At 39.6% G+C, this 24,810-nt stretch overlaps 1 protein-coding gene and 1 pseudogene across 2 annotated transcripts; both read left to right on the top strand.

Annotated features, from left to right (window-relative positions):
• Positions 1-6,349: 6,349 nt before the first annotated feature.
• On the top strand, positions 6,350-23,434 carry LOC149811345 (putative U3 small nucleolar RNA-associated protein 7; annotated as a pseudogene). Its single transcript, XR_016428578.1, has 7 exons — positions 6,350-6,445; positions 6,579-6,668; positions 7,695-7,827; positions 11,640-11,758; positions 20,998-21,065; positions 21,692-21,738; positions 22,149-23,434. The product of XR_016428578.1 is annotated as a putative U3 small nucleolar RNA-associated protein 7 (transcript).
• LOC149811346 (uncharacterized) lies at positions 11,976-15,417 on the top strand. Its single transcript, XM_089993565.1, has 3 exons — positions 11,976-12,056; positions 12,967-14,985; positions 15,084-15,417. The coding sequence occupies exons 2-3, from the start codon at positions 13,250-13,252 to the stop codon at positions 15,226-15,228; spliced, it is 1,881 nt and encodes a 626-aa protein (XP_089849691.1). The 5' UTR covers positions 11,976-12,056; positions 12,967-13,249; the 3' UTR covers positions 15,229-15,417.
• Positions 23,435-24,810: the final 1,376 nt, after the last annotated feature.

The following is a 24,810-nucleotide window of genomic DNA, read 5'->3' as shown; positions in this document are numbered from 1 at the left end:
CTTCTCAGCCCAAATCTAGTAAGAAGAATGTGACCTCATCCCCAAGCTTAGTGATGAATTGGGCATCATTCAGTTCGGGTCAAACGTCAATTGTGGGCCCCCTTAAAAGGCCCGAGGACTTCAAGCACATAGTGAAGATAGATAATTCTCACCTCAAGAGTCACCCTTTATACCCATATGTGCAAAAATGTGGCAATGGATGGAAAATTGCCTTTTACATGGGGTATCAACCTTTTTAGGGATTGAGAAAAAGTCAGCAGTGCTAAAGACAGGAACCCAAGGTTTAGGCTATAAAGGACCTTAACGAAAAAGGGGCAAAAAGGAAAAGCTCTCATGGGTCTTGAAGAATCACTTCAGAAAGGGGTCAACCATCATCAACTCAGTAGAGAGTCAGGTTGCTTCAGAGAATACAAGGTTGACACTTCCTTTGCATCAACTTAGTCTGGGCTCATAAAAGTCAAGTAGTCACTCAAACTCCTCTTCCTCTTTTTTTGGAAAAGGTCGGCATGCTCAGAAAAAGGTGACTACAAGGTAGGGCAGAACTGCAATGGTATGGAGGAAATTAAGACCTCATGCATGGATTATCATCTCATGGCCCTAGGTAAGCCTTTAAAAACCTGAATTTTATAAAATAATACTTTAAAAAACTAAAAAATTTAAAACTAAAAATTTAAAAAAAAAATAAAAAATAAAATATTTCAAAAATCTAAAAAAATAGAAAAGCCAAGAAAATCTAAAAATATTTTCTTCTCTCATGGTCCATGCTATCCTCTTTGTTGCAAAAGCTTGTTATTCCTGTTGACAAGATTAAGGAAGCTTTTGTAGAATAATTTATCAATGATGCATTTTTGATAAAATCATATAGGGGCAAGTCAAAGGAGTATGAACCTATCCAGAACTCAAAGATAGGATATTGCAAAGCCATCCAAAGTTCAAATCTCTCAGACAAGAAGGAACCTCTAGCAGCCAAGCATCCAAACATCTAATCCCAAACTGACTTGACCTTGTTCAACGAGACCCAAATGGTCTTGAAAGCTCGATGTACCTCTGAACACTAGCTTGACCTCTTTCGGAGGGACCCATAACAATCTCTACGTCCCAATTGTCTCGGACACTAGTCTGACCTCGTTCAGCAAGACCCACAATGGTCTTGACAGTCTAATTCACCTTGACTCACACAGTCATTGGAAGAGAATAGAACTTCATCCTAATACTAAGCATATCATTGCATTAATCATTAAAGCTCATGGATCTTTTCTAAAAATGGATTCAACTCTCATCAAAATGGTTCTTCCCTCAAGTATATTTGTACACATGAGAGTCTATCACATATGACATCCAATTCTTAAGAGAAGATAAGGAAGTGACACAGTGAAGTTAAAGGATTTTAATCCAATAATTTCAACTCATGAATCTATAAGGATGAATTATAGGGGCATGAGATTATTATCAATGCATAAATGTAAAGTCTTTAGAAGCTCACCTAGGTGACCAATTCTTCAGAAAAAGAGTAAGGTGGTGAATACCTTCGATGTTGATCTACTAATAGGTCGGCCACCAAAGAGGACTTTCCTTCTATTTCAATATGGAAACATTGAAAAAGTATGCAAAAAAGAGAGCAGTGCATTTAAGCTAATACTTAGCCCTGAGGCCATGGCGTGGTGGCAAGCTTTGGTTATGAAATGGCCTTCGAGGTAGGGATTAAAAACAAAAGTGTGTGCTACGTGAAAACCAATACTTACCTCTGGAACTTATGATAATAAGACAGGCTCCGGTTAAGTGTTCTTGGAGACAGAGGTTGGATAGACAGGGGTATCTCTCCTGGATTAGGTAGTCATGAAACCCATGATTACCAGATCTCAATTATAAGGATGACAAAAGTAAGGAATAAACCCTTTGCGGGATAAAAACTGAGGCTAGAAAGGGACTTATCTAGGAAAAAAAATTATACTTGAGTGTATTCTCACCCGAACTCTATTCCTTTAAAGTTCAAGCCTTAGTGAGAACCTTTGGACCTAGCAAAAATGCTTAAGACTTAATACAACATTCCTATAACTAGTCTCTTGAAACTAATGTGGAATTAAAGAAGAAAAATCTTGGTAAAGCCGAGTGTTGCTACCTTATACCAACCTGAGAGGAGAAATGTCTAAAGTATAGGAATTCTACAAAAATCTATGACCTTATATGATCAATCATTCATATTTGTCATAGGCTACCCACTGTATCACAAATGCATAAGTCTCACTACATATCATTGCATGCATCACAATGCATATAAGAGTCTAGCCATAAAGATCCAGAGTTTGAAGAATACCCAGAAAGTTTTTTTCGGTGCTACTTGACCAGAGTATGCTTGACTCCTCTCACTAGGGCAGAAAATCATCAATCGATCACCTTATTAAAGCATCTCCACCTTATCCATGAACTCACAAGAGGTATAGGATTCCTGACGTTCGCCCCCATAATTTTTTAAAAAAAAATCATGAAAAGGTATCAAAAAATCAAAATGGGCCAGAAAGGCATAAAAAGAAATCACATTTCTCTTATGCTATCCTTCCCTGAAGCCCAACATTTTCTATCTTTACCATAAACAAAGTCTTTCTGGCACTGGCACTGGCACCGACCTCGTTTGGCAAGACTACCAAATGGTCTTGGCAATCCAATTGTCCTTGCACTGGCATCGATCTCGTTCGGCAAGACCACCAAATGGTTTTGGCAATCCAGCTGTCCTTGGACTGATCCGGCCTCACTTGGTAAGACCCATAATGGTCTCAACAGTCTAAATCCCTTCTTCGGATGTTGGTACCGATCTCGTTCAGCGAGACCAATCACGGTCTCAACAATCCAGCTCTCCTTCGAATACTAGCGCAACCTCGGTTCGATAGAACTGAATTCAATCCCAACAACCTAGTATTCCAAACCTTGAGTGTATACTTCTTTGTTATAAATCAAATCACATCGATTAATGACAAAGAGAGGCATTTGTAGACACTCAATTTTCCTAAGATGCCCAAAATAATAACATCTTTGGAAGAATCAAGTTGCAGGTTGGAGTTCACAAAGAGAACAACGCGAGAAAACCAGAGGATCTGCTGGACGAATATCTCAGTTTAGCGGTCAGACTCTGGATAGCTATCTCAGCTTAGCGGTCTGACACTCGATGACTATTTTAGTTTATTCAACATTTGGCTTATCCTAACTTCAAAGGATGACCAAACCTGTTTAATTATCTATCTCCAAACACACAAACTAGTTTAGTCATCCAATCAGTTCAAGCAAATGAGACATGTTTGCCTCATCTTCAACCACTTATGCACATCTTCAAGAAAATATTCTCCCAGATAAACTTTCCCCGAAGGACTCCTCTCAAACTCTCATCCAAGTGGAGCATGGATCCATCTGGACCAGATCTAAACATGAAAAGTCTCATGATCTAGATCCATTCCTAATACCTTCAAATAAGAGCACACTCCTATAATCAAGAAGAGGAAGGAAAGACATTTGAGTGCTAACACTAAGAAGAATGAACGCAAGATCGCCATCACCCGTCTCTTCGATCTTCCTCACTTGCACGTAGGTTCTATAGGAACAACTGTAGAAAACCTTCACTTTCCTGCAAAAATATTGTCGAACGGTCAAAAGGAACTTTAAAGCATAAAACGGACCTCAAGTCCAAAAAAGGTGTGTTTCCTCCTTTTCTTTTCTTTTATTTGTTTACTTAATTTAGTTAATTTTATTGGCTTAGAATATATACTTACACATTTTTCTTATTCATTTTCATTATCCACTGTGTAAGTTGCGCTACAAAATCAAAAGGCATGCTTCGACTTTACCTTTTCTCTGGCGAATGATGGTCAAAGTTTGAACGATGACTCTATATCTTTTTAAAAAAAAATATGATTTAAAAGGTAAGTCTCAAAAAAAATTATCAACACCTTGAATCATGTGAAAGTTGGTCACAATATTAGCCTTGTAACCAATGATCATAGGTTCTACTTTTTCAGCTTTGATTGTTCATTACCACTTGTGACCAAAGCAAACATGCCCAAAATGAAAATTTTCAATTTATCTTAGATGTTCCCTTTAATAAACGATCATATTGTACGATAAAAATGATGTATTTTCTAAAATGCTTCACAATTTTCACTATTTTCCTCATATCCAAAACTATAAATATTTGGTTTTCAAAAGTCCTTTTTACCCCTCACATATGTGAACTTCCTAAATATATGTAAAATTTTCCTTAAATATATGATTGTTTTCTATATTGCAGGTTCTGAACCAATCTTCCATAATTTTGATTTTCAAACCATAAATAATCAACCTACAAGATTTTTATCATGTGTGCTTCCAAATTCAAATTAACACATAAAAATATGAGTCATAAATCCAAAATATTTTGGGAGGTATGATTTTTATAAAAACGTGCAACCTACACAGATTTTCTGTCAGGACAGAAATTCTGTATCTACTTGCAAATGTTGTATCTCCCAACTCGTGACTCATTTGAGTCAATTTTTTTTCTGAGATTGCTTCAATATATCTATAACATCTTTATAAATTTTTAGGATTTATGAGTTCACCGATTTGGAGAACCAATTTTTTCTTTACATGTCAGAAAAATATACATAGGACATAATATTAATTTATGACGATTATGAATATCAAGAACTCTTTACAAAATTCAAGAAAATCACCAAAAAAATTTTAATCCATCAAAACCATATAAAATCCATTCATAAATATATCTATCATATTGTAAACATCAAATCTAACTTATAACATACATTTAAACCTGAAATTAAATAATTTTCACAAAAAAAGGTTAAATTGCTCGTATGAATTAAACAAATATTACAAAAGTGAAATAGGGTTTTAAATATTAATACAACCTAATGCTTGATCGACATATCCTAAATCCTAAACATGTTGAATAATGTAAAGTTTTGTACCTTAATGCGAATACAAACAAATAAAAAAATCGCACACATGAACGAAGATCAAAAAGTGATAAAGCTCTCTCGAAAAACCATAAGAACGTAAAAGAGGTTGAAAGTCTCTTCCCTAATGCAAGTGATTGCTATTCAAGGCCAAGGTACAAACCTTGTATCACTTAAAAACGAAAGGAAAAACAAGCATGATCAGCTCCTATGATTGGTCACCAAAAAATTAACGAAAGGAAACTCACCTAAGGTTTGACTGGACTTCTTCTTCCTTAGCTCTCTTCCTTTAGAAAACGTGTGTCTCTTCTCTCTCTCCTCTTTCGGCCGTTACACTCTTGCTTTTTCTTTCTCTCTACAAAAAGCGTAAGTGGATTCTAATAAGGAGGCTCAACCTCCTTTTATAGAAGAGAGTTGGTTTTCTATTGGAACTCAATCTCTCTCTAAAAGGTTTTCTAGGCAACGCTCCTTTTTCCTTGAGTTTAGTTCTTCTAAGAGAACTAAACTACCTAGGTGGTGCTCCTCTATACTTCTAGAGTGATCACTAGGAAACACCTCCCTTTTCTCTAAAAACTCCTCTAAAAAGGTAAAACCTAATCTCTAACTAATTAAGGTTTACCTAAAAAATTAATTATTATTTTTTATGGATAATAGATTCTTAAAATGATCTCCTACATGGATTATAGATCCTATCCAAAGGGTCCATGATCCAACATAGGGTCCATTCTCATAATCGAACGAGATATACTAACCTATATTATTAATTAAATACTATTAATTAATTAATTATCAAAAAATTCACATTAAAAATTACCATTTAATTGAATTAAATAAAATTTTGAATTAAAGAAAAAAGTTAAGTATTACACCAAACCCAGCCCACGTATTGCTCGAGTCGAATTCAGGCTGACCCAGATATTATTCGGGTCCGCACTTTTATGCCTGTACACCAGGATTCGAGCACGGATCGAATATCCGGTACAAACCTGACCCGCTAATCACGGAGCCCTCAGCCCCGAGCAGGGTCGAGCCAACCCGACTCTTAATTCGAACCCTACCTCCCTCTGGTGTTCCCAAAACGAAACCCCTCTTGGCTCCTTCCCGCAGAAGCAGCCATCAATAGAAGGCGTCTCTTTCTCTCTCTCTGAGCGTGAGCAAATTCTTTTTTTTGTTGGGTTCCTATTTTTATCTCTTTCCTGGGGATAAAATTGCTGAAATTTGTGCGTCTTTTGATTCTCTAGAGTGTTGTATTGATCCTACAATGGTCGTCTCCTTCGCAGTCGTGGTTCGATTGTTTTTATAGGTATTTTCAATTCAAGCACTGTTGAATTTCGCGGGTTTAGGGTTTTGGAATTTCGCGGTTTGGAACGATGGCTTACATGCATGAGCCTGTATGATTATCACATCGAGAACTTGATTGTGCAGGAAAGGCGAAGATGGTTGTGCGCGATGAAGAGGGTCTGGATTTCAAGAAATATCTGCGGGGAAACGATGCCAATTTGGAGGTATCGCTGTGCTTTGTCCTCACCACTGAATTATTTGTTTCACATTGCCTTGCATTGCAGTTACATGGAGGCTATTCACTAGGATTAGGCTTTGCTGAAAGCTTGATGGAAGCTATGCATTTTGCTTCTACAGGCGATCAAAGATAAAAAGCTCAGAGGACAATTGGCCGTTAGAGAAGAGCTATATGGGAAATCCGCAACAGTTGCTGCTAAAGTCGACAAGGTACTGTTTATTTTCCCGATTTAAGCGTCCTGGTCTTGGCTGTGTTGATCAACATATATGCGTGTTTAATTTTGCATATCTGAGAAATGAAGAAAATCCTGAGGTAGGCGATGTCCTGTTTGACACAATCGGGTTTCTTATTCTGTTACACAATAAGGAATCTAAGGTTGCCATTGATGATCCATGTGCCTGATTTCTATAACATAATTTCTGAATTCAAGCGTAATCTAGGAATATTACGACTTGTGAGTACACCGTCATGCTATTGTCTGATTGGACTGAAGAGACAATGCCTGAGAGACGGAAGATCCTCAGTGAAAACATCATTAGTTTGGTATTCTCCACTTATGAGAAAGATCTTAAGTTTTTTTTTTGGATAGTTTTCTTTGTCAACTTGCTTTGTTCTGGCGTGCTACCAAATGTATGGAAATCAGCACTGCTTGCAGAATTGTCGCTTATAGTACAGAAAGAGATTAAGTTTGCCTAGGAAAATGTATTTTAGTGTTGGATCAAAGATATCATGACGGTGATGAGGATTGTGAAATTGAATTTGGAGTCTGTGTTAAAATGAGCGTTGCACTTGTCGTGAGCAATAGCTTGTTGCTTATGGCTGCCCCAGTAACTAGAAATTCAGTAACTGATAGAAGGATTGCATGTCATGAAAGTGTATATTGAGAGGTGAAACCTTATATCAAATGGTACACTTTGTTATGATATTTCTTTTAGTCAACTGTTTTGTCATGCTGATTGCATAAGCAGGCTGGCCAACTTTACCTGTGTGAAGGACTACTAGAATGTTTGCAGCCACGTTTCTCATTAATGTAGTGAAGTTGTTAGTTGCTGGTTTGATGTGTTTACAAATACCAAAATTTTAAATGATTTTAGAGGAGAATCAAATTTTCGCTTTTCAGTGCTTGAGTTTTATGAGTGTTTGCTGACTTGTTATTCTTAGATTTCTTCTGATAACATTATCAGGCTTGCATTTTCTTCAGAAAGAATCATAACTTAGATGTGAAATGACTACAGTGGTTGATGCCAAGTGAGGGTGGATATTTGGAAGCTGAAGGCCTAGAGAAAACTTGGAATATAAAACAAGAGACTATTCTTCATGAAGTAGATCTCTTAAGCTCGAGGAAGGCATTTGATATAGTCCTACCAGGTGAGCTTCTGCATTTACTAGGAATGTTTCTTGTAGCACCTACATGCAGCTGTTATTTTGTATTCCTTTGTGTATCTTTATGTTTTGTCTGATATTTACACCTCAGCTCTTTTATAAATGACCTTGTATTGGTTTTTCTTTCTGCTTTTATTTTCCCTTTTGCACAGTCTCTTTGTGAATAAATTATTCTGATGGCTAAGGTGGAGATTTGAGCTAAATTTAAACTGGGTAATGAGCTATATATAATTATAAATCATTAAAATTTTAACATAAGTATAGTTTTCTTTGTAGTCTGCTTCCCTCAATCTGGCGTTTATTTAGTGTCACTTCCTTAGCAAGTTTTTTTTTATTAGTTGATGTGTACCTTGTTAATGAGGTACAAAGTTCCTAGGATTTTTAATGATCTCTTATGCTTTTCTAGAATTTTGATATTTTAACATGATCCATTGCTAGAACTTTTTCATTTACTGCACTTGGAAAAATTTTACAATATTGAGGTTTATTAGTTTAACGCCCCCAAAATTTTAAACTTAATTATTGTTCAAATATTGAAATTTCGAGACCAAATTTTTCTTGATAAGTATAAGTAAATCAAATCTTATAATGCGAAAACTGTTTTAAAAAACGGTTAAGACTTTGGGCGGGGTTACACTAAAGATAACAATCAAATCAAAATGTACGGGATATACACATTTCAAACCACGTACAATATAAGACTGAAATATGAAGAGTTTTAATTTTATTTCAAATTAGAGTATAAAACAATAGTTCTGTCTCTACATGATCAAGTACTTAAAACGAAAAGATCATGTTTACCAAGATCGCAAGGTAAGAGTGGACCCTCGAGGATGCATCTCGACAAGTCCTTCGCTCCAACTACTAGTCATACTTTACCTACATTACATGTCCCCTATAAAATAGGGTCAGACTCGCTAAAGTTTGGTAAAGCAGCCAAAACTTATACTTAAAGAAAACATATCAAGCATTTAAAGGTAAAGACATGATATATTATTCATCAATTGTCAAGTGATAGACAAGGGAACAACGTCCTATGAGTCATTCATTTCAAGTTTTCGAAAATAAAGCATTTCATTACTTAATATTCTATCCAACTTTAACTTGCATAATAAAGCATAATCTATATGCTTTCAAGTCATACAAGTCATCACATAAATATATATATATATATATATATATATATATGAATCTAAAACATTCAGATCATTGCATCATTTTTATATGCATTTATAATTCTTATAAACAATAAGTCAAATCACATTTGACCATTCTAACGTGAAACACACGCACATACCTTCTAAGTAATTTAGTTAGATATTCATGATACACATAAATAATGATACATAAGTGTGATATATTCACTCAGAGAATCATTTGCAATGAAACTATGTAGGCGTAATGTATCGTTCACCTAATAAGTCAAAAATAGTCATTTGTAGGCGTGATGTGTCATTCACCTATACGCTAACATAAGCGTCACAATTATAACCTCATATCAAGATCTAAAATCAATAAGAATCTGATTCTTACATCTGAGTTCAGTATATAATCATAGTACAATAGAAAAACCAAATCTATAGATTTATAACTGGTTATCTCAATCAACTTAGAAGATCATCACAATTCATCATAACATTTTATTTAATCATATAAATATTCACAAGATCCACGCCGGATTGCCTGGTCTGAAAAATGTACAACCTCGTAAGGAGTTACCGTCCTAGACGGATGGTTTGCCTGGTCTTGAACAATATACTTTCTCACAGAGACTTACCGCTCTAGCCGGATTATCTGATCTGGTCATGCACACCCTCGCAGAGAATCTTTTGGGAACAGTTTCTCAACAGGTATCATATCCAGTAAAAACTATTATGATACATAGATCAATACAATTGACCACTCTTAGGGTTGATAGCCACCAACACAGGCACAAGCATGTATACAATCAATGTGCATCACATCATACATCACTTCATATGACACTTAAATCATAAAATCACATATTTAACCAATAATGTTTCATAAACCATAGTTCACTATTGAACTTAAATATTTATCGCATGCATTCATAATTTCATATCACGTGGCATTTAAATCATATCATACAAAAGCATATTATCCTACGCATCATATCATCGCCATAAGGAACATTGCATTTTGTAAATTGAATCTCGAAGCATGCGTAAACAAAACATAAGTTTGATGGATACATATGTGAACATGCATTCGAGTTATGCACACAGGATTCAAGTCATATATGCATTGTTTCACCACATGAATCAATATGCAAAGCAAGCATTTTATGCATAATGTCTCTCACACATAGTGTGTGTGTGTATATATATATATATTAATAGCATTCACACAAATCATGGTTCGTTCATGAGAGCATGAGACGTATGAGTCCATGCATAACGGTATTTGCATAATCCTATCATGAATATGATTCTATCGTTCATGTTTTCGTGCATGATTACACAAATATTATTTCACACTAGAATTCAATATGGTCATGTCAAACACATCAATTTATGCAACATTCATTCACACAAATGCATGCTCAAACATATACCTGCAACAAACACACTCCATATTCCGCCATCTAAAATCATGATGACCATGATCTCCAAACTACGATAAGAAAATCACTTTTATTCTCATACATTCAAATCATGCTCAGCATGATCTCCGAAGTACAATCACAACAGTCCTAGACATTCACAACTAAGTTATGTACGTGAGCAGGAAAGTATTGCATATAATAATGCATTTGCACCACGTACTTACCAAGAACATTTACCCAATTTGCATTTTGCATTGCATTACATTCAATGTACATTGGCTTATAATTGTTTTGATACTTACTGTAAGTATCAAATTTTTAGTATATCCTGCACTCAAATCAGTTAAACATATAAGCAGCCATAGCACCCCTAGATATCCATAACTACGTCGGTGTGTGCGCATAACTTGTATTTGCAATTTAGTGAGGTATTTAGCATAACAACATCATACTTAAGCAATTAATGCCTAAACATGCTCTCTACATGTTCAGTTAAAGAAACTTACTTTAATAATGTAAAGAACAACAAATCAAAACCCAAAGAACCGAGGGCTTTCAAAATCCGTAAAGACCGCTCAAGCAACGATGCACCAAACACGGTGCGCGATCAAAAATGCCAAAAGCTCTAAAAATATGAAATCTCAAAAAATCCAGAAAGATAGGATGAACCACCAATAAATATTAACTGTTGAGTAGAAAACATTGCATATATCAACATCTCCATCTCACCAAATTTTGTTACTGCAAAATATAGATTAAATATTTTAAATAGGACTTTTGATTAAAATGACTAAAATGCCTCTTGGTTAAAAATTAAGATTTTTAACTTACTAAATTCTTCAAGTAAATTCCAAAATTCAATAATATCACACCAATATTTTACAAAACTCTTAAAAACATGTTTATGATCAGATGTAATATAATTGATTATTAAATATCTGAAATAGTTTTAAAAATATCAATTTTACCCTTGTTAGCCAGAAATGAGTAATTGAGCATTTAAACACCAATAAATGGGATTCAAATGATAGAAACACATTTCTAACTCGAAGATAAAGATGAATTATTTATTTATTAATAATATCCAAAATTTACAGGTTTTACAATTAATTATGAATTCAGAATTTGCGACCTTGCCTTTTTCTTTTTTCTGTCGCTAATTATATGCTCTACAACTTATTTTCCTCTAATAATGTGATTAATTGATATGTGTCTCTCACTGGATGAACAGATTTTGGACCATACACGCTGGATTATACCATGAATGGTCGCTATATGGTGGTTGCAGGACGTAAAGGTCACTTGGCAATAATTGAGACAAAAACTATGGGCCTCAAAAAGGAATTTCAGGTTTTTCTCTTTTGAATCTTTTGGAACTATGTCACAGGGACTCGACAAAACAGGTGCCGCACCCGCGTCGACGCGACGCGGGATCGCGTGCGGGTGCGCCCCCCCCCCCCGATGAAAAGGAGGAGGATTAGGGCAAAAAAAAATTTTTTGCCCTAATCTCTCCTCTCTCTCCCCCTGAGCTCGAGCTCTCCCATCGCCGCCCCAGCTCCGCCGCCCCCCAGCGTCGCCGCCCCCAGCGCCGCCGCCCCCAGCTCCGCCTCCTAGACTCCTCCTCTCGGCTCCTCCTCTCGGCTCGCAGGTATGTCTCTCGTCTTCTTGGGTCGGCTGGGGAGGGGCCGAGCACCCCCCCCCCCCCCCCCCCCCCCTCTCTCGGTCTCTTGTTGGGTCGGCAGGGGAGGGGTTGAGCCTCCCCTGCTCCCTCATTTTTCGGCACAGGAGGGGCCGAGCCCCTCCCCCATCCTTTTTTTTTTTTTGGGTCGACAGGGGAGGGGCCGAGCCCCTCCCCCATCTTTTTTTTTTTTTGGGTCGACAAGGGGGGGGGGCGAGCCCCTCCCCCATCTTTTTTTTTTTTGGGTCGACAGGGGAGGGGCCGAGCCCCTCCCCCATCATTTTTTTTTGGGTCGACAGGGGAGGGGCTCGGCCCCTCCCCCATCTTTTTTTTTTTTTTGGGTCGACAGGGGAGGGGCCGAGCCCCTCTCCCATCAGTTTTTTTTTTTGGGGTCGACAGGGGAGGGGCCGAGCCCCTCACCCATCAGTTTTTTTTTTTTTTTGGGTCGACAGGGGAAGGGCCGAGCCCCTCCCCCATCTTTTTTTTTTTTTGGGTCGACAGGGGAGGGGCCGAGCCCCTCCCCCATCAGTTTTTTTTTTTGGGTCGACAGGGGAGGGGCCGAGCCCCTCCCCCATCTTTTTTTTTTTTGGGTCGACAGGGGAGGGGCCGAGCCCCTCCCCCATCAGTTTTTTTTTTTTGGGTTGACAGGGGAGGGGCCGAGCCCCTCCCCCATATGTTTTTTTTTTTTGGGTCGACAGGGGAGGGGCCGAGCCCCTCCCCCATCTTTTTTTTTTTGGGTCGACAGGGGAGGGGCCGAGCCCCTCCCCCATCAGTTTTTTTTTTTGGGTCGACAGGGGAGGGGCTGAGCCCCTCCCCCATCTATTTTTTTTTTTTGAATTGAATTGAAAATTGTAATGTATTTTTTTTTTTGTGTTTTCAGGATAAAAATGACGGATAAAGGGAAAGGACTTGCGTCATCCTCATCCCAACATGTGAGTTCTGCTGCTAGTTTTGCTGATAGTTGCAGTGGGATTGATGATGTGGGGCCACTATGGATACATGTAGATAAACTTACAAAAACTGGAGAAGGAGGTGGTGGGAACAAAAGATTTTGATGCAAGCTCTGCGAAAAAGATTTTGTTGGGTCTTACACAAGAGTGAAGGCTCATTTGTTGAAGATATCAGGACATGGCATTTCAGCTTGCAGAAAAGTTGATGAGTCAATGCGAAGGCAATACAAGAAAATACAAGAAGAATATGAGAAGAGAAAGGCAATGGCCGATTCTTCTGCAGTCAGCGTGCCATTTGCAAGCCATCAAGAAGATGCTGAAAAAAAAAGAAAAGTCAATCTAGGAGGTAGAGGAACGATACAAGCAGCATTCAATACATATGGAAGAGAAGAATTGGATAGAAAAGTTGGGAGGTATTTTTATTCTGGTTCACTCCCATTTAATGCGGCTAGAAATCCTTATTGGAAGGATTTAGTAACATCCTTGGCAAATTGTAATTTGAGTGGTTATGTGCCTCCAAGTTCAGAAAAAATACGAACCACACTTCTTGCAGAAGAGAGGGCAAACGTGGAGAGGTTGCTAGAAATTAAAAAATATTCATGGGAGCAAAATGGAGTTTCCATTGTGTCTGATGGATGGACAGATATTCAAAGGCGTCCATTAATCAATTTCATTGCTTGTTCGCTTAGTGGCCCAATATTCTTGAAAGCAGTTGATGCATCTGGGGAATATAAAAATGCAGAGTATTTGAAGGGATTGTTTATAGAAGTGATAAAAGAAGTGGGTGATCAAAAAGTGGTACAAATCATTACAGACAACGCTCCGGTTTGTAAAAGTGCAGCGTTGAGTTTGGAGAGTGAGTACCATCATATTTTTTGGACTCCCTGTGTAGCACACAGCTTAAATCTAGCCCTAAAGAGCATATGCAACCCCAAAGAAGAAGAAAATTCACAAGCATATGCTTTATGTTCATGGATTGAAGATTTAGAAAGAAATGTCAAAAGCATTAGGAATTTTGTTGTTAACCACCATCATGCTAATGCTATATTTAATAGGCATTCTGATTTGAAATTGTTGAAGGTCGCTGAAACACGTTTTGCGTCAATCATTGTGATGATGAAGAGGATTAAAAGAGTGAAGAATGCTTTGATTAACATGGTGACTGATGAAAATTGGACATTCTATCGTGTTGATGATGATATGAAGGCTCAAGAAATTAAGAAATTCATTCTTGATGATGAGTTTTGGGACAGAGTGGTATACTTCCTTCAATTTACGCAACCTATTTGGGAAATGTTAAGAGAAGTTGATAAGGATGAGCCCATGCTTCACAGAGTTTATGAAATGTGGGATAATATGATTGAAAAAATACAAGCTATAGTTTTCATGCATGAAGAAAAAAATCCTGCATTGGATGATTCAGATTTTTTTAATCATATTCATTCAATTTTAGTCAGAAGATGGGATAAGAGCAACACTCCTTTGCATTGCATGACACATTCTCTTAATCCAAAATATTATGCAAATAAGTGGCGGGCTGGTGGTATTGGTCGTGTCCCTCCAAATTTAGACCCAGAGCTATCAAGACATAGAAATATGTGTATGACAAGACTTTTTCCAGAAGCACATCTTCTACATCAAGTCACACAAGAGTTTGGAAAATTTTCATCTTCGAGATTATATGCACCGGCATTATTCGCGAGAGAAGAAGATAATATAGATCCTATCACATGGTGGTCAACATTTGGATCGGAAACACCTCTTCTGCAACGTCTTGCATTAAGATTGCTATCGCAGCCTGCTAGTTCATCTTGTTGTGAAAGAAATTGGAGCACATATTCTCAAATCCACAACATGAAGAGAAATAAACTCACCAGCAAGCGTGCAGAGGATTTAGTATATGTTCATTCAAATCTTCGATTACTTTCGCGAAGCAATGATGAATACAGGTACTAATTTGCTCTCTTAGTTATTTGATTATTTCTTAGTTTTCATTTAAATATACTTGTATTGTATTTATCATTTTCAAATTGGGTTTATAATGCAGACAAGGAACATCCAAATTTTGGGATGTAAACCCAGAAGAGTGTGACTTCGAGGGAGAACATGAATTCAACGTAACAAACATGGATTTAGCTGAGCCCAGTATTCCTTCTAATGATGCATTTGATGATGAAGAAGAAAATTATTAGCATCCATTACTTCATCAGGATATACTTTGGTATGTAATTTAGTTCTTTTATGCATACTTATTTGATTGATATTTAGGTCGATTTATGTAATTGCTTTACTTATTTGATTGATAATTTGATATTTAGGTAATTTGATATTTAGGTTGATATACTACATGCATGATAAATCATATTATGAGTTTATGACAATGTTTACTGTTAAATGTTAAAACTGTTAAAACTTCAAAATTATATATATATATATATATATATATATATATAATTTTTTTTTTACATTTTTGCCCCTGCCGCACCCCCGCACCCGGGTTTTTTGGAAGTGCCGAATCCCCGCACCCGCACCCGCTCCCGCACCCGCACCCATGTGACATAGTTTTGGAAAGATTCGGTAATGTAGAGGATTATGTTTCTGTCAGATAGTTACTGAAAAAAATGATAATTTTACAAAATACTAATCAGTGAGACTAATGTGGCATCCGTGTGTTATCATGTTTGATTTTAAGTTCTTTTTATAACATTGGCAGTGCATAGATAATAGATAATAGGAAACAGAAATCCTTATCTATAGAGAATATGATTTGCTTGATTTCTACCGAAGTTCATTATTCATTATCCTTTTAGAAATCAAACAGATCCTACTTTATTTGTAGGCCTTGTTTTTCTCTTTAGTTGATCTATTTGACTGCAGTATTGATTGATTATCATATTCAATTGATGTAATGCTGAACTTATCTTCTGTAATCAAATGGTTGGTGTTGCCATTATATTTCCAAGTTTCTCAATAGTGAAGATGTTGAGTTCTATCTTTGGAGTGGATGTTTTGTTTGTACCTGTAGACATTTTTTGACAAATTTGGACATAAAGTATGATAAATAATGCATAATTGCATACTTACATGTATGCATGCATACATTTACGTAATATACATAAAAGCTTTTACAGTTTTACACATACAACACATACAGACATTGATATACATACACACATACATAAGTGTAAATAATATATATATATATATATATATATTATTTCTTCCATACCTACAAATTTGCCTATATGTCATAGGTATACCTCCCGTAACCATTTGTTCTTGTATCAGTATTCAGCAACATAGGCATGTTCACTGAATAATTGACATGTTCAAGGCCATTCTCATGTACAGTAATACCAATTTAAGGACAATAATTGATCTTAATTGTTGTGTATGTGATGCAGTGGAGATGCTGGCAGCGTGACACCAGTCGACTGATTGCAATGATCCGATTCTTATGGTCGAACGATGCTCAGAAATGGAGAGGAAGGCCCACTGGAAATCAGTGGATCTGTTTCTTTTATTTGAAAATAATGGATTCAATAGACAAGAGACAATAGGCTGAATGATAAACTACGCAAGCAAATGCAATAAAGAATAAAACACTGGTAAAGGCAAGAAAAGGAACTGCTGAAGAAATAAGGCTGCTGCCAAGGAATCAATCTCCTTCTGCGCACAAAACCCTAGAGGGGTTTTAAAGACTTTGGCTGGATCCGGGTAGCGGGTCCGGCCCCGGACCCGATGCCGATGCTGCTCTGGCCTGCTGTTGGATCTGGAGCGGTCCAACCCATACTCTCTATGCTTGCCTGGCATTGGTACACAGTGGTACCTCCCCTCCACGTTTTGGAACCAGTATGGGAATTGGATCCACTGCTTGGATCCGATTTCCAAAGTGCAAATCCAGTCCCCTACGTGAGTCACGCGGTATAAACCCAAGCCCATCCTGCTCTGCATCATTCTCCCCTGGTTGGGAAAAAGTCGACTTCGACGACTTGTTGTTCTTACAGTAAGCACTTAGATCAGGCACAATAAATGTAGGAGAAGAATGCCAATTTTTGGGTAGCTCAAGGAGGTAAGATCGGTCTAGTAGGTTCGCGAGCCGGGGCAACCCGGTCTCCTTTGTGGGAAGATGAACTATCCTATGACCCTGAAAGACAAATGTGTATGTATTCCTATGGCCATCATGGATGGTCTTACGGTCAAACTGCCAGGGACGTCCCAATAGGATGTGACACGCACTCATTGGGTGCCACGTCACACCACACTTCATCGTGGTAATGCTCTCCCATAGAGAATCGAACTGGACAACGCAGGGTGATGGGCACCTCGTTGCCTTTCTTGAACCATGCCATTTTATAAGGTTGGGACAATTTTTCTGTTTTTAGGTTCAAAGTGGACACGACACTCTCGGACACCATATTCTCGCACGCTCCAGTATCAATGATAACATCACACACACGCCCCTCACAGTTACACCGGGTTCTAAAAATATTATTTCGCAACCATTTTGTGGGGGGCGACTCTCGGGATGTGGTCAACACATGACGGATGGTTAACAAATTTTCGATGCTGCCATCGAACTCTACAACTTTCACCTCGTCATTCCCCTCAACAAGCGACTCACCCTCCCTCTCGCTATCGGACGCAGACTCAACAATGTCCTCTGCTAGATGAGTGTTCTTATTCGTGGTGGGACACTTGGACGCAATATGACCTAACTCTTGACACCTAAAACAACGAACAATGGACTCATTGGGCTTACCCTTGGATCGGGTGTGGTACGCGGGTCCAAACTGATCGGGTTTGCTAGGGTCGACTCCTTGGGTTGACTTTGAGTCTTCTTTCCTAGGGGAGCTCGCTCCTCTAGTTGGGAAACTCGACTTGGGTTGACTGGACTGATCACTACGGGATGTCCTATGTTCCTGCCTCCTTTTCAGTTTCTCCTCCACATTCATAGCATAACTACTTGCCTGATCCAGTGACTCGACTGTGATACAACTGAAGTCGTCAGAAATAGCAGGACGGAGACCAGAAATATACCTTGTGACCTGCTGGCGGGCGGTCTCCTCGATCTGCAGTCGTAGGGAAAGGCGATGGAACTCCGCAGTGTAATCCGCCACAGTATTGGTGCCTTGACGCAGGGTCAGGTATTCCTTGTAGGCTCTCTCGGCGTGATCTGACGGCACGAACTTAGACTGCATCAACCGCTGCATCTCTTCCCAAGTCTGTACATGCTCTAACCCCTGTCACTCCCTCGACCGCTGCATCTCAACCCACCATGTCTGTGCTAGGCCTCTCAACCGAGTAGAGGCTAGGGAGACACGACGGTGCTCAGCGACATCGTGGTAGTCGAAGAAGAATTGGACGGCATATGACCAATCAAAGAACTGCTCTGCATCGAACCGACCTGCGAACTCTGGAAGCTCCAACTTCACCCCATACGTGGAGGGGTGCTCTGGTGCTCTCTGCTGTCGGGCCCCCACCATTCCTGCAGGATGCTCGTTCCAGAAGGTGTCATCATCCCACACTGCTCCATCTTCGTGGTCCTGTTCGCCTGGCTGCTGGGGTTGGCGAATTCTGACGACTTGTTGTCGGCGCTCTGGTCGCACCGGACCCTGCGGAGTCTGCCTCGGTCTGGCTGGCCCATGGGCGGGAGCCATCTGTGGTCGGCGTTGTGGCACCGGTATGACAGGAGGTCCCAAGTAAGAGGGATGGGTCTCGGGTTCTAGGTGGGTAGGAATGACATAATATGGGTTTGGGTTAGGATACTGGAGTTGGGTCGGATACGGTACTGGATTCTGGATCAGTGTTGGGTTGAGGGTTTGGTTCTGGTTTGGGTCTAGGGTCTGGTTGGTATATTATTGGGTTGATTCGCCCGATGGGATGTGGATCGGGTCTGTTCCTAAACTATTCGTGGGACCCAGATATGGATAGGTTGGATCGAGGGTCGAGTTGTGGGGATAAAAGGCTTGGTTTGAACTCGATCCACGATCCATATGATTATGGGTCTGGTTTTGACCCGGCTCAAATCCAAACTGAAGCTTCGTCCGGGGCCGATATGGGTTTGGGTCGGTATTGGATCCATTTGGGGGTTCAAAATTAATGGGTTGGGTTTGATTCGGGATTAACCGCGAACCAAACCCAATTGGATTGGCTGGGTAAGGGGGCTCGGATCCCGGACCTGCTCCCAGGGACCCAAAGGGTGGTCCCCGAGATCCAGGTCTGGGTCCCGCTGAAAAATGTTCCGGCCCGGACCCTCTCGGGTTCGGACCCATCCACACGGGTCCGCCAGGTTCCACCCGCTGGTTGGTCGCCGCAAGGCCTCTGCGCGCGGGACCAGGAGGGAGAAAAAGCTCCTTCCCGGGTCGGGTCGCTGCGCTGGGGCTTGCAGCGGGGTCCTGCGTGTTGCTGGGTTCTTGCGGACCCAACCCGACCTGTGGCAGACCCACAGGAAACCGAAACCTGGTCTGGGGTGCACTAGGACCCAAACCTGCGGCAGGACCCGGCGTGACGCTGGGTTCCTGCAGGCCCAGCCCTGCCTGCGGCATAGCCCCTGTGACTCGAGGCCAGGGCAATACTGCACCCACGACGTGGGGTTGCCCTGCCCTATTTTCTTGGTTCAGATGGGGGGTACCTACTGCGTGTGATGCCGCTGCTGTCGAACCCGGGAATGGAGGGGGGAATGCTGGTTGCGGGGCAGCGACACAGTCGGGCTGACAGGGCATCGGCTGGACTGCTTCCGCGTCTGCTACGACCTCCAATACAACCCCCAGTCTTTGCCGTGAGGTCGCAGAGGGCTCCACCGGCGACTCAAGGGCAGCAACTCGCCCTTCGACCCCATCAAGTCGCCGTGATATGCTTGCCACGTCCCGACTGATACGCATCACATTTTCCTGCATCTTCGTCATCATCTCCATCATCCGCAGCATCGGATCTGCGTTGACGGCATCCTCTTGCTCGATCACCGTCGCCGGATCGCCCCTTACCTCCGAACTCATCTTGTTGTCGGGGAGAAAGGCGCTGGCTCTGATACCACTCTGATGCAGTGGAGATGCTGGCAGCGTGACACCAGTCGACTGATTGCAATGATCCGATTCTTATGGTCGAACAATGCTCAGAAATGGAGAGGAAGGGCCACTGGAAATCAGTGGGTCTGTTTCTTTTATTTGAAAATAATGGATTCAATAGACAAGTGACAATAGGCTGAATGATAAACTACGCAATCAAATGCAATAAAGAATAAAACACTGGTAAAGGCAAGAAAAGGAACTGCTGAAGAAATAAGGCTGCTGCCAAGGAATCAATCTCCTTCTACGCACAAAACCCTAGATGGGTTTTAAAGACTTTGGCTGGATCCGGGTAGCGGGTCCGGCCCCGGACCCGATGCCGATGCTGCTCTGGCCTGCTGTTGGATCTGGAGCGGTCCGACCCATACTCTCTATGCTTGCCTGGCATTGGTACACAGTGGTACCTCCCCTCCACGTTTTGGAACCAGTATGGGAATTGGATCCACTGCTTGGATCCGATTTCCAAAGTGCAAATCCAGTCCCCTACGTGAGTCACGCGGTATAAACCCAGGCCCATCCTGCTCTGCATCAGTATGTGACATGTTATCAAACAGCGCTAGTATGAACTATGAAGGGATGATATTGTACATGCTGAAGGAGTTAAGAAAAGAGAGAGACCAATGACAATTTTGATAGAGTCCTGAATAGAATACAAAAGACTATGGTGCAGCTCATTTATCATATTTAAATATGAAAAAATGTAGAAATGGGTCTTGGAAAGCCACCCTATGCTATTGGAACGTGGTAAGACTATCTGCTATTATTTTAGTTGCTTGAATGCATTTGAATGAGTACACATTGTGGACTTGATAAAGCTGAATAATTATGCATTTAGTTGAAATCAGAGGCAAGTTCATTGTGGAACTGCTCTGACTCAATTATGTTTCCTTCCAGGTTCGTGAGACAGTTCGTGATGTGGTGTTCTCACCTATTTTGAACACTTTTGCAACAGCCCAAAAGAAGTAAGTATCATGTCAGGTACTTTTCATAATTTAATCTTTTGTTTGGTGAATTGAGAACTTGGTATTATTTGGATCAGAGTCGTCGGGCATCTGTGAAAAAGACTAAGGTGTTTGCTTTTCCCATATCTGCTGATTGGCATATTGCTGAAGTGAATATATTGATGAAATAACCTCATCATAAATAAATATTAATTCAACAAGCCATTCTATGATGTTTGTCGTGTCCTGTGAGTATTCAAGGATCAGCTTTGTCAAACCTTGAAATCCTGTAACCTGGTTACTGTTTTTGCCTTAGACAAAGCAGCCACAATTGCACTTGAAGTTGGTATTGGGCACACTTGTTTTATTATTTTCCACAATTATATTTTCTCGATGTGGTTATTTTTAGCAGCCATGTGGTTGTCAAGTTCTATTGGCCAGATATACGTTCTATGCTGAAGTTTATTGCTGTTGTGACTACATTTTGTGTTTTGATGGTATCTTTTTGTCCACAAATTAATTTTGGTTACTTCACTTTTTATCTTTTAGTAATAGTTTTGGTTGCATTCGAAAGAAAAACTGCTGTTATTTAAATTGAAGATCTGTTTGCCGGATTCCTTAAAGGTTGACACAGTACATGATTGCAGATATGCATATATTTATGACATGAAGGGGACAACTTCACTGCCTTAAGGTTGGTATATATTTGGTGTTTCATTAATTTTGCTTCATTTTAATGAAACATATGTCCTTTCATCAGGTGTTCATGGATGTGCAATTGTCCACCTTTAACTTTCTTTGCTGCAAAAAGAACTGGTTTAAATTGGGATTGTGTTCGCACGGTGCCCACTGATGAAAAGTTTGTTGTGTCTGAATTGGGCTTTCTTTTTCTTTAAAATTAATAATATTATAATGCCTGAAAATCCCTGCCTGTAAAGATACCCAACAAACTTGTCTGACTAGCCATGGGATTGGTCAACCCAATCCAACCTGACCCATCTTATTCGAGCTGAGTTTTTCTCTAGCATTTAATGCTATTCCATACTTTAGATCTTGTATTCTGGACTTTGATGTGCTGTTGATTACTGTGAAAATGGATCTCAGGAGCGTGTATCACCATTGAAGCTTCAATTTTTGCTAAATCACTTGATCCTTGCATCAATAAACAAGTGTGGGCAACTCCATTTTCAAGATATTAGTACAGGTGTAATAGTGGGTCATCACCGGACAGGCCTTGGGCATTGCAATGTGATGAAGGTAAATCCTTTCAATTCTGTCATAGGTTTGGGTCACACATGTGGGAAAATCACAATGTGGAACCCCAACAATGGCACCCCACTCGCGAAGATGTTGTGTCATCATGGTCCTGTTTCATCAATGGCCTTCCATAAGGGAGGACACCTCATGGCAACAGCAGGCATGGATAGGAAAATCAAGTTATGGGATCTTAGGAAATTTGAAGTTTTATTTACATATTCAGGCCATGCAAAGACCATGGACTTCAGTCAGAAAGGTCTCTTAGCCCTAGCAAGCGGGTCCTTGGTGCAAATCTGGAGAGATGAATCTGGAACTAAGGATTATAGATTTTACATGAAACACTCAATGGTGAAAGGTTTTCAAGTAGGGAAAGTAATATTCCAGCCATATGAGGATATTCTTGGCCTTGGTCACTCTATGGGGATCTCCTCTATTCTTGTTCCAGGTTCTGGTGAACCAAACTTTGATACATTTGTTGCAAATCCATTTGAAACCACTCGGCAACAGAGGGAGAGGGAGGTGCATGTTCTGCTTGACAAACTTCAGCCAGAAATGATCATGTTAGACCCGACAAAAATTGGTTCCATGAAACCCAAAAGAAAGGGAGCCAACAAAGGCATCAACAAGCAGGAAATGGAGGCTCAAATGGCTGAAGCTGCTGCTGCTGCTAAGAACATGTCGAGGAGCAAGAAAACCAAGGGAAGAAGTAAACCAAGCAAAGTGGAGAAGAAGAAGAAGGAAGCAATTAGCAAAGCCAAGAGACCTTTCTTGGAACAACAGATGGAGCAGGAACATTCTAAGAAGCGGAAAATTGAAAAGCAGATAGATTTGCCCGTGGCACTTCAAAGATTTGTGCGCAAGTAGATGCAATCATGTTTGACTTTGATCTTGATGATAGTCTAAATTCTCGGTGCAGCCTCTAGTATGGAGGTAAGGTAGAAGACTGCTTCTCTCGGAGAATGCTGCACAAAGCGTGTTTAGGTGTATACCGGCAGAAGTGTTGCTATTTTTTTTCTCAACTGGAAATGTTCTAAAAAAAAAAAAGTTTTATGCTTATTTTTGTTACTCTTATTCTCTTGAATGTTGTATTTCCACAATTCATTTTAAAGTGGAGTTTATGTAGTCGAGAAAAAGTTGTTCGTGGTATCGAGAGCATTTGGTTTTATTTTTTGCAGATATCATCCAATTAAGAAATTAATATTTCTCAAGTATTTCTTTCCTTCTCTGTATTCCAAAATTAGCTTTGCTTAAAACTAAAAATATAGGTTTCTAGTTTTATGACTGATCTTTTCGTTCATCAGTAAGTTTAAATTGGATGGATCTTGATTGAAGCATGGCATTCGGAACTCAGTTATATAAGAACGTAGATTCTGTTATACTAGGTCACTATTATCGTTTTCAAGTACAGTTTAAAATAAAATCCTAATTTATATCTATTTGAATCGGTAATGGGTAAATATTATCCAATATCAAATTCAGATTTCAAGCCCATTTCCGTCAGCTGATGTCTCAAATCATGGGAGAAAAACTTCCAATATAATCAAACTCATATGGAAGGATGTGTGTTTTCAAAATCACGCGAGAAATTATTTTACTGGGGATCTATTTTTCCATTTGACTTGTAACAATAGATTTTATGTTTAATTTGTACTTATCGTTACATGAGAATATGTTAACTTGCATATGAAAGTGAATCAATTTCTCACTTTGTAAGCCTGCCCTAATGACAACCATGAGTTTGGTGTTAAGCTCTATATCTTGTAGCTCATGTTGTGTTTGGATTTTGTGGCATTGGAAGGAATGGATTGAAAATAATATATGGTAGTAGCCCTGATTTACTATATGTTACGGAATGTTGAGCTGCTGAGAGACATCTTGTTCAAAAAATAAGTGTAGCTGAGATGCGTATGCTTAGATGGATGTGTGAAAATACAATAAAAGATAAGATTCGAAACGAGGAGATACCTAAGAAGGTAGGCATTGCATCCATTGAAAATAAGATGAGAGAGAATCGTTTACGGTGGTTTGGACATATTCGGTGAAGACCTAATGATGCTCGAGTTAGAAGGATGGAGAAATGAAAAAATATATTAATTAAAAGAGGTCGGGGCAAGCCTAAGAAGACTTGGATGAAGATGATAGGAAAGGATATGAATGCTTTGAACCTCACCGAGGACATGGCATTGGCTAGAAATGATTGGAGGAGAAGGATTCATGTGGAAGACCGAGAATGATTTTCTTTTTTTGTTCATATCGCCGACCCCAATTGTTTTGAGATGAAGGCGTAGTAGTAGTAGTAGTAGTTGTTGTTGGAAGGAATGGATTGGCCTTTTTATGCATTTTGAGGAAAATGGTAATAATATCTATGTAAAAATCAATGGCTTGAAAGCCCACAAGGGCTCTGCTCATCTGGTAGGGCCGAATTGTGAATGTTACCAAGTTGACGGTGGCATCCCTTGCTACAAGGTCAAAGCTGGGTTTACTCCCTGGTGGGCAGGCGGACCTCAAG

This window comes from Nuphar pumila, chromosome 17 (genome assembly GCF_984573655.1).
Source record: "Nuphar pumila chromosome 17, dmNupPumi1.hap1.1, whole genome shotgun sequence".
In the NCBI taxonomy this organism is placed as follows: domain Eukaryota; kingdom Viridiplantae; phylum Streptophyta; class Magnoliopsida; order Nymphaeales; family Nymphaeaceae; genus Nuphar; species Nuphar pumila.
The sequence above is the reverse complement of the archived record's forward strand: the minus strand, read 5'-3'. Positions and strand labels throughout refer to the sequence as shown.

What these genes read in the sequence shown, in the direction of transcription:
- LOC149811346 (XM_089993565.1), top strand. Translation starts at nt 13,250, where the DNA reads ATGCGAAGGCAATACAAGAAAATACAAGAAGAATATGAGAAGAGAAAG. An exon ending in CGAAGCAATGATGAATACAG is followed by an intron (nt 14,986 to 15,083) that starts GTACTAATTTGC and finishes TTTATAATGCAG; the next exon opens with ACAAGGAACATCCAAATTTT.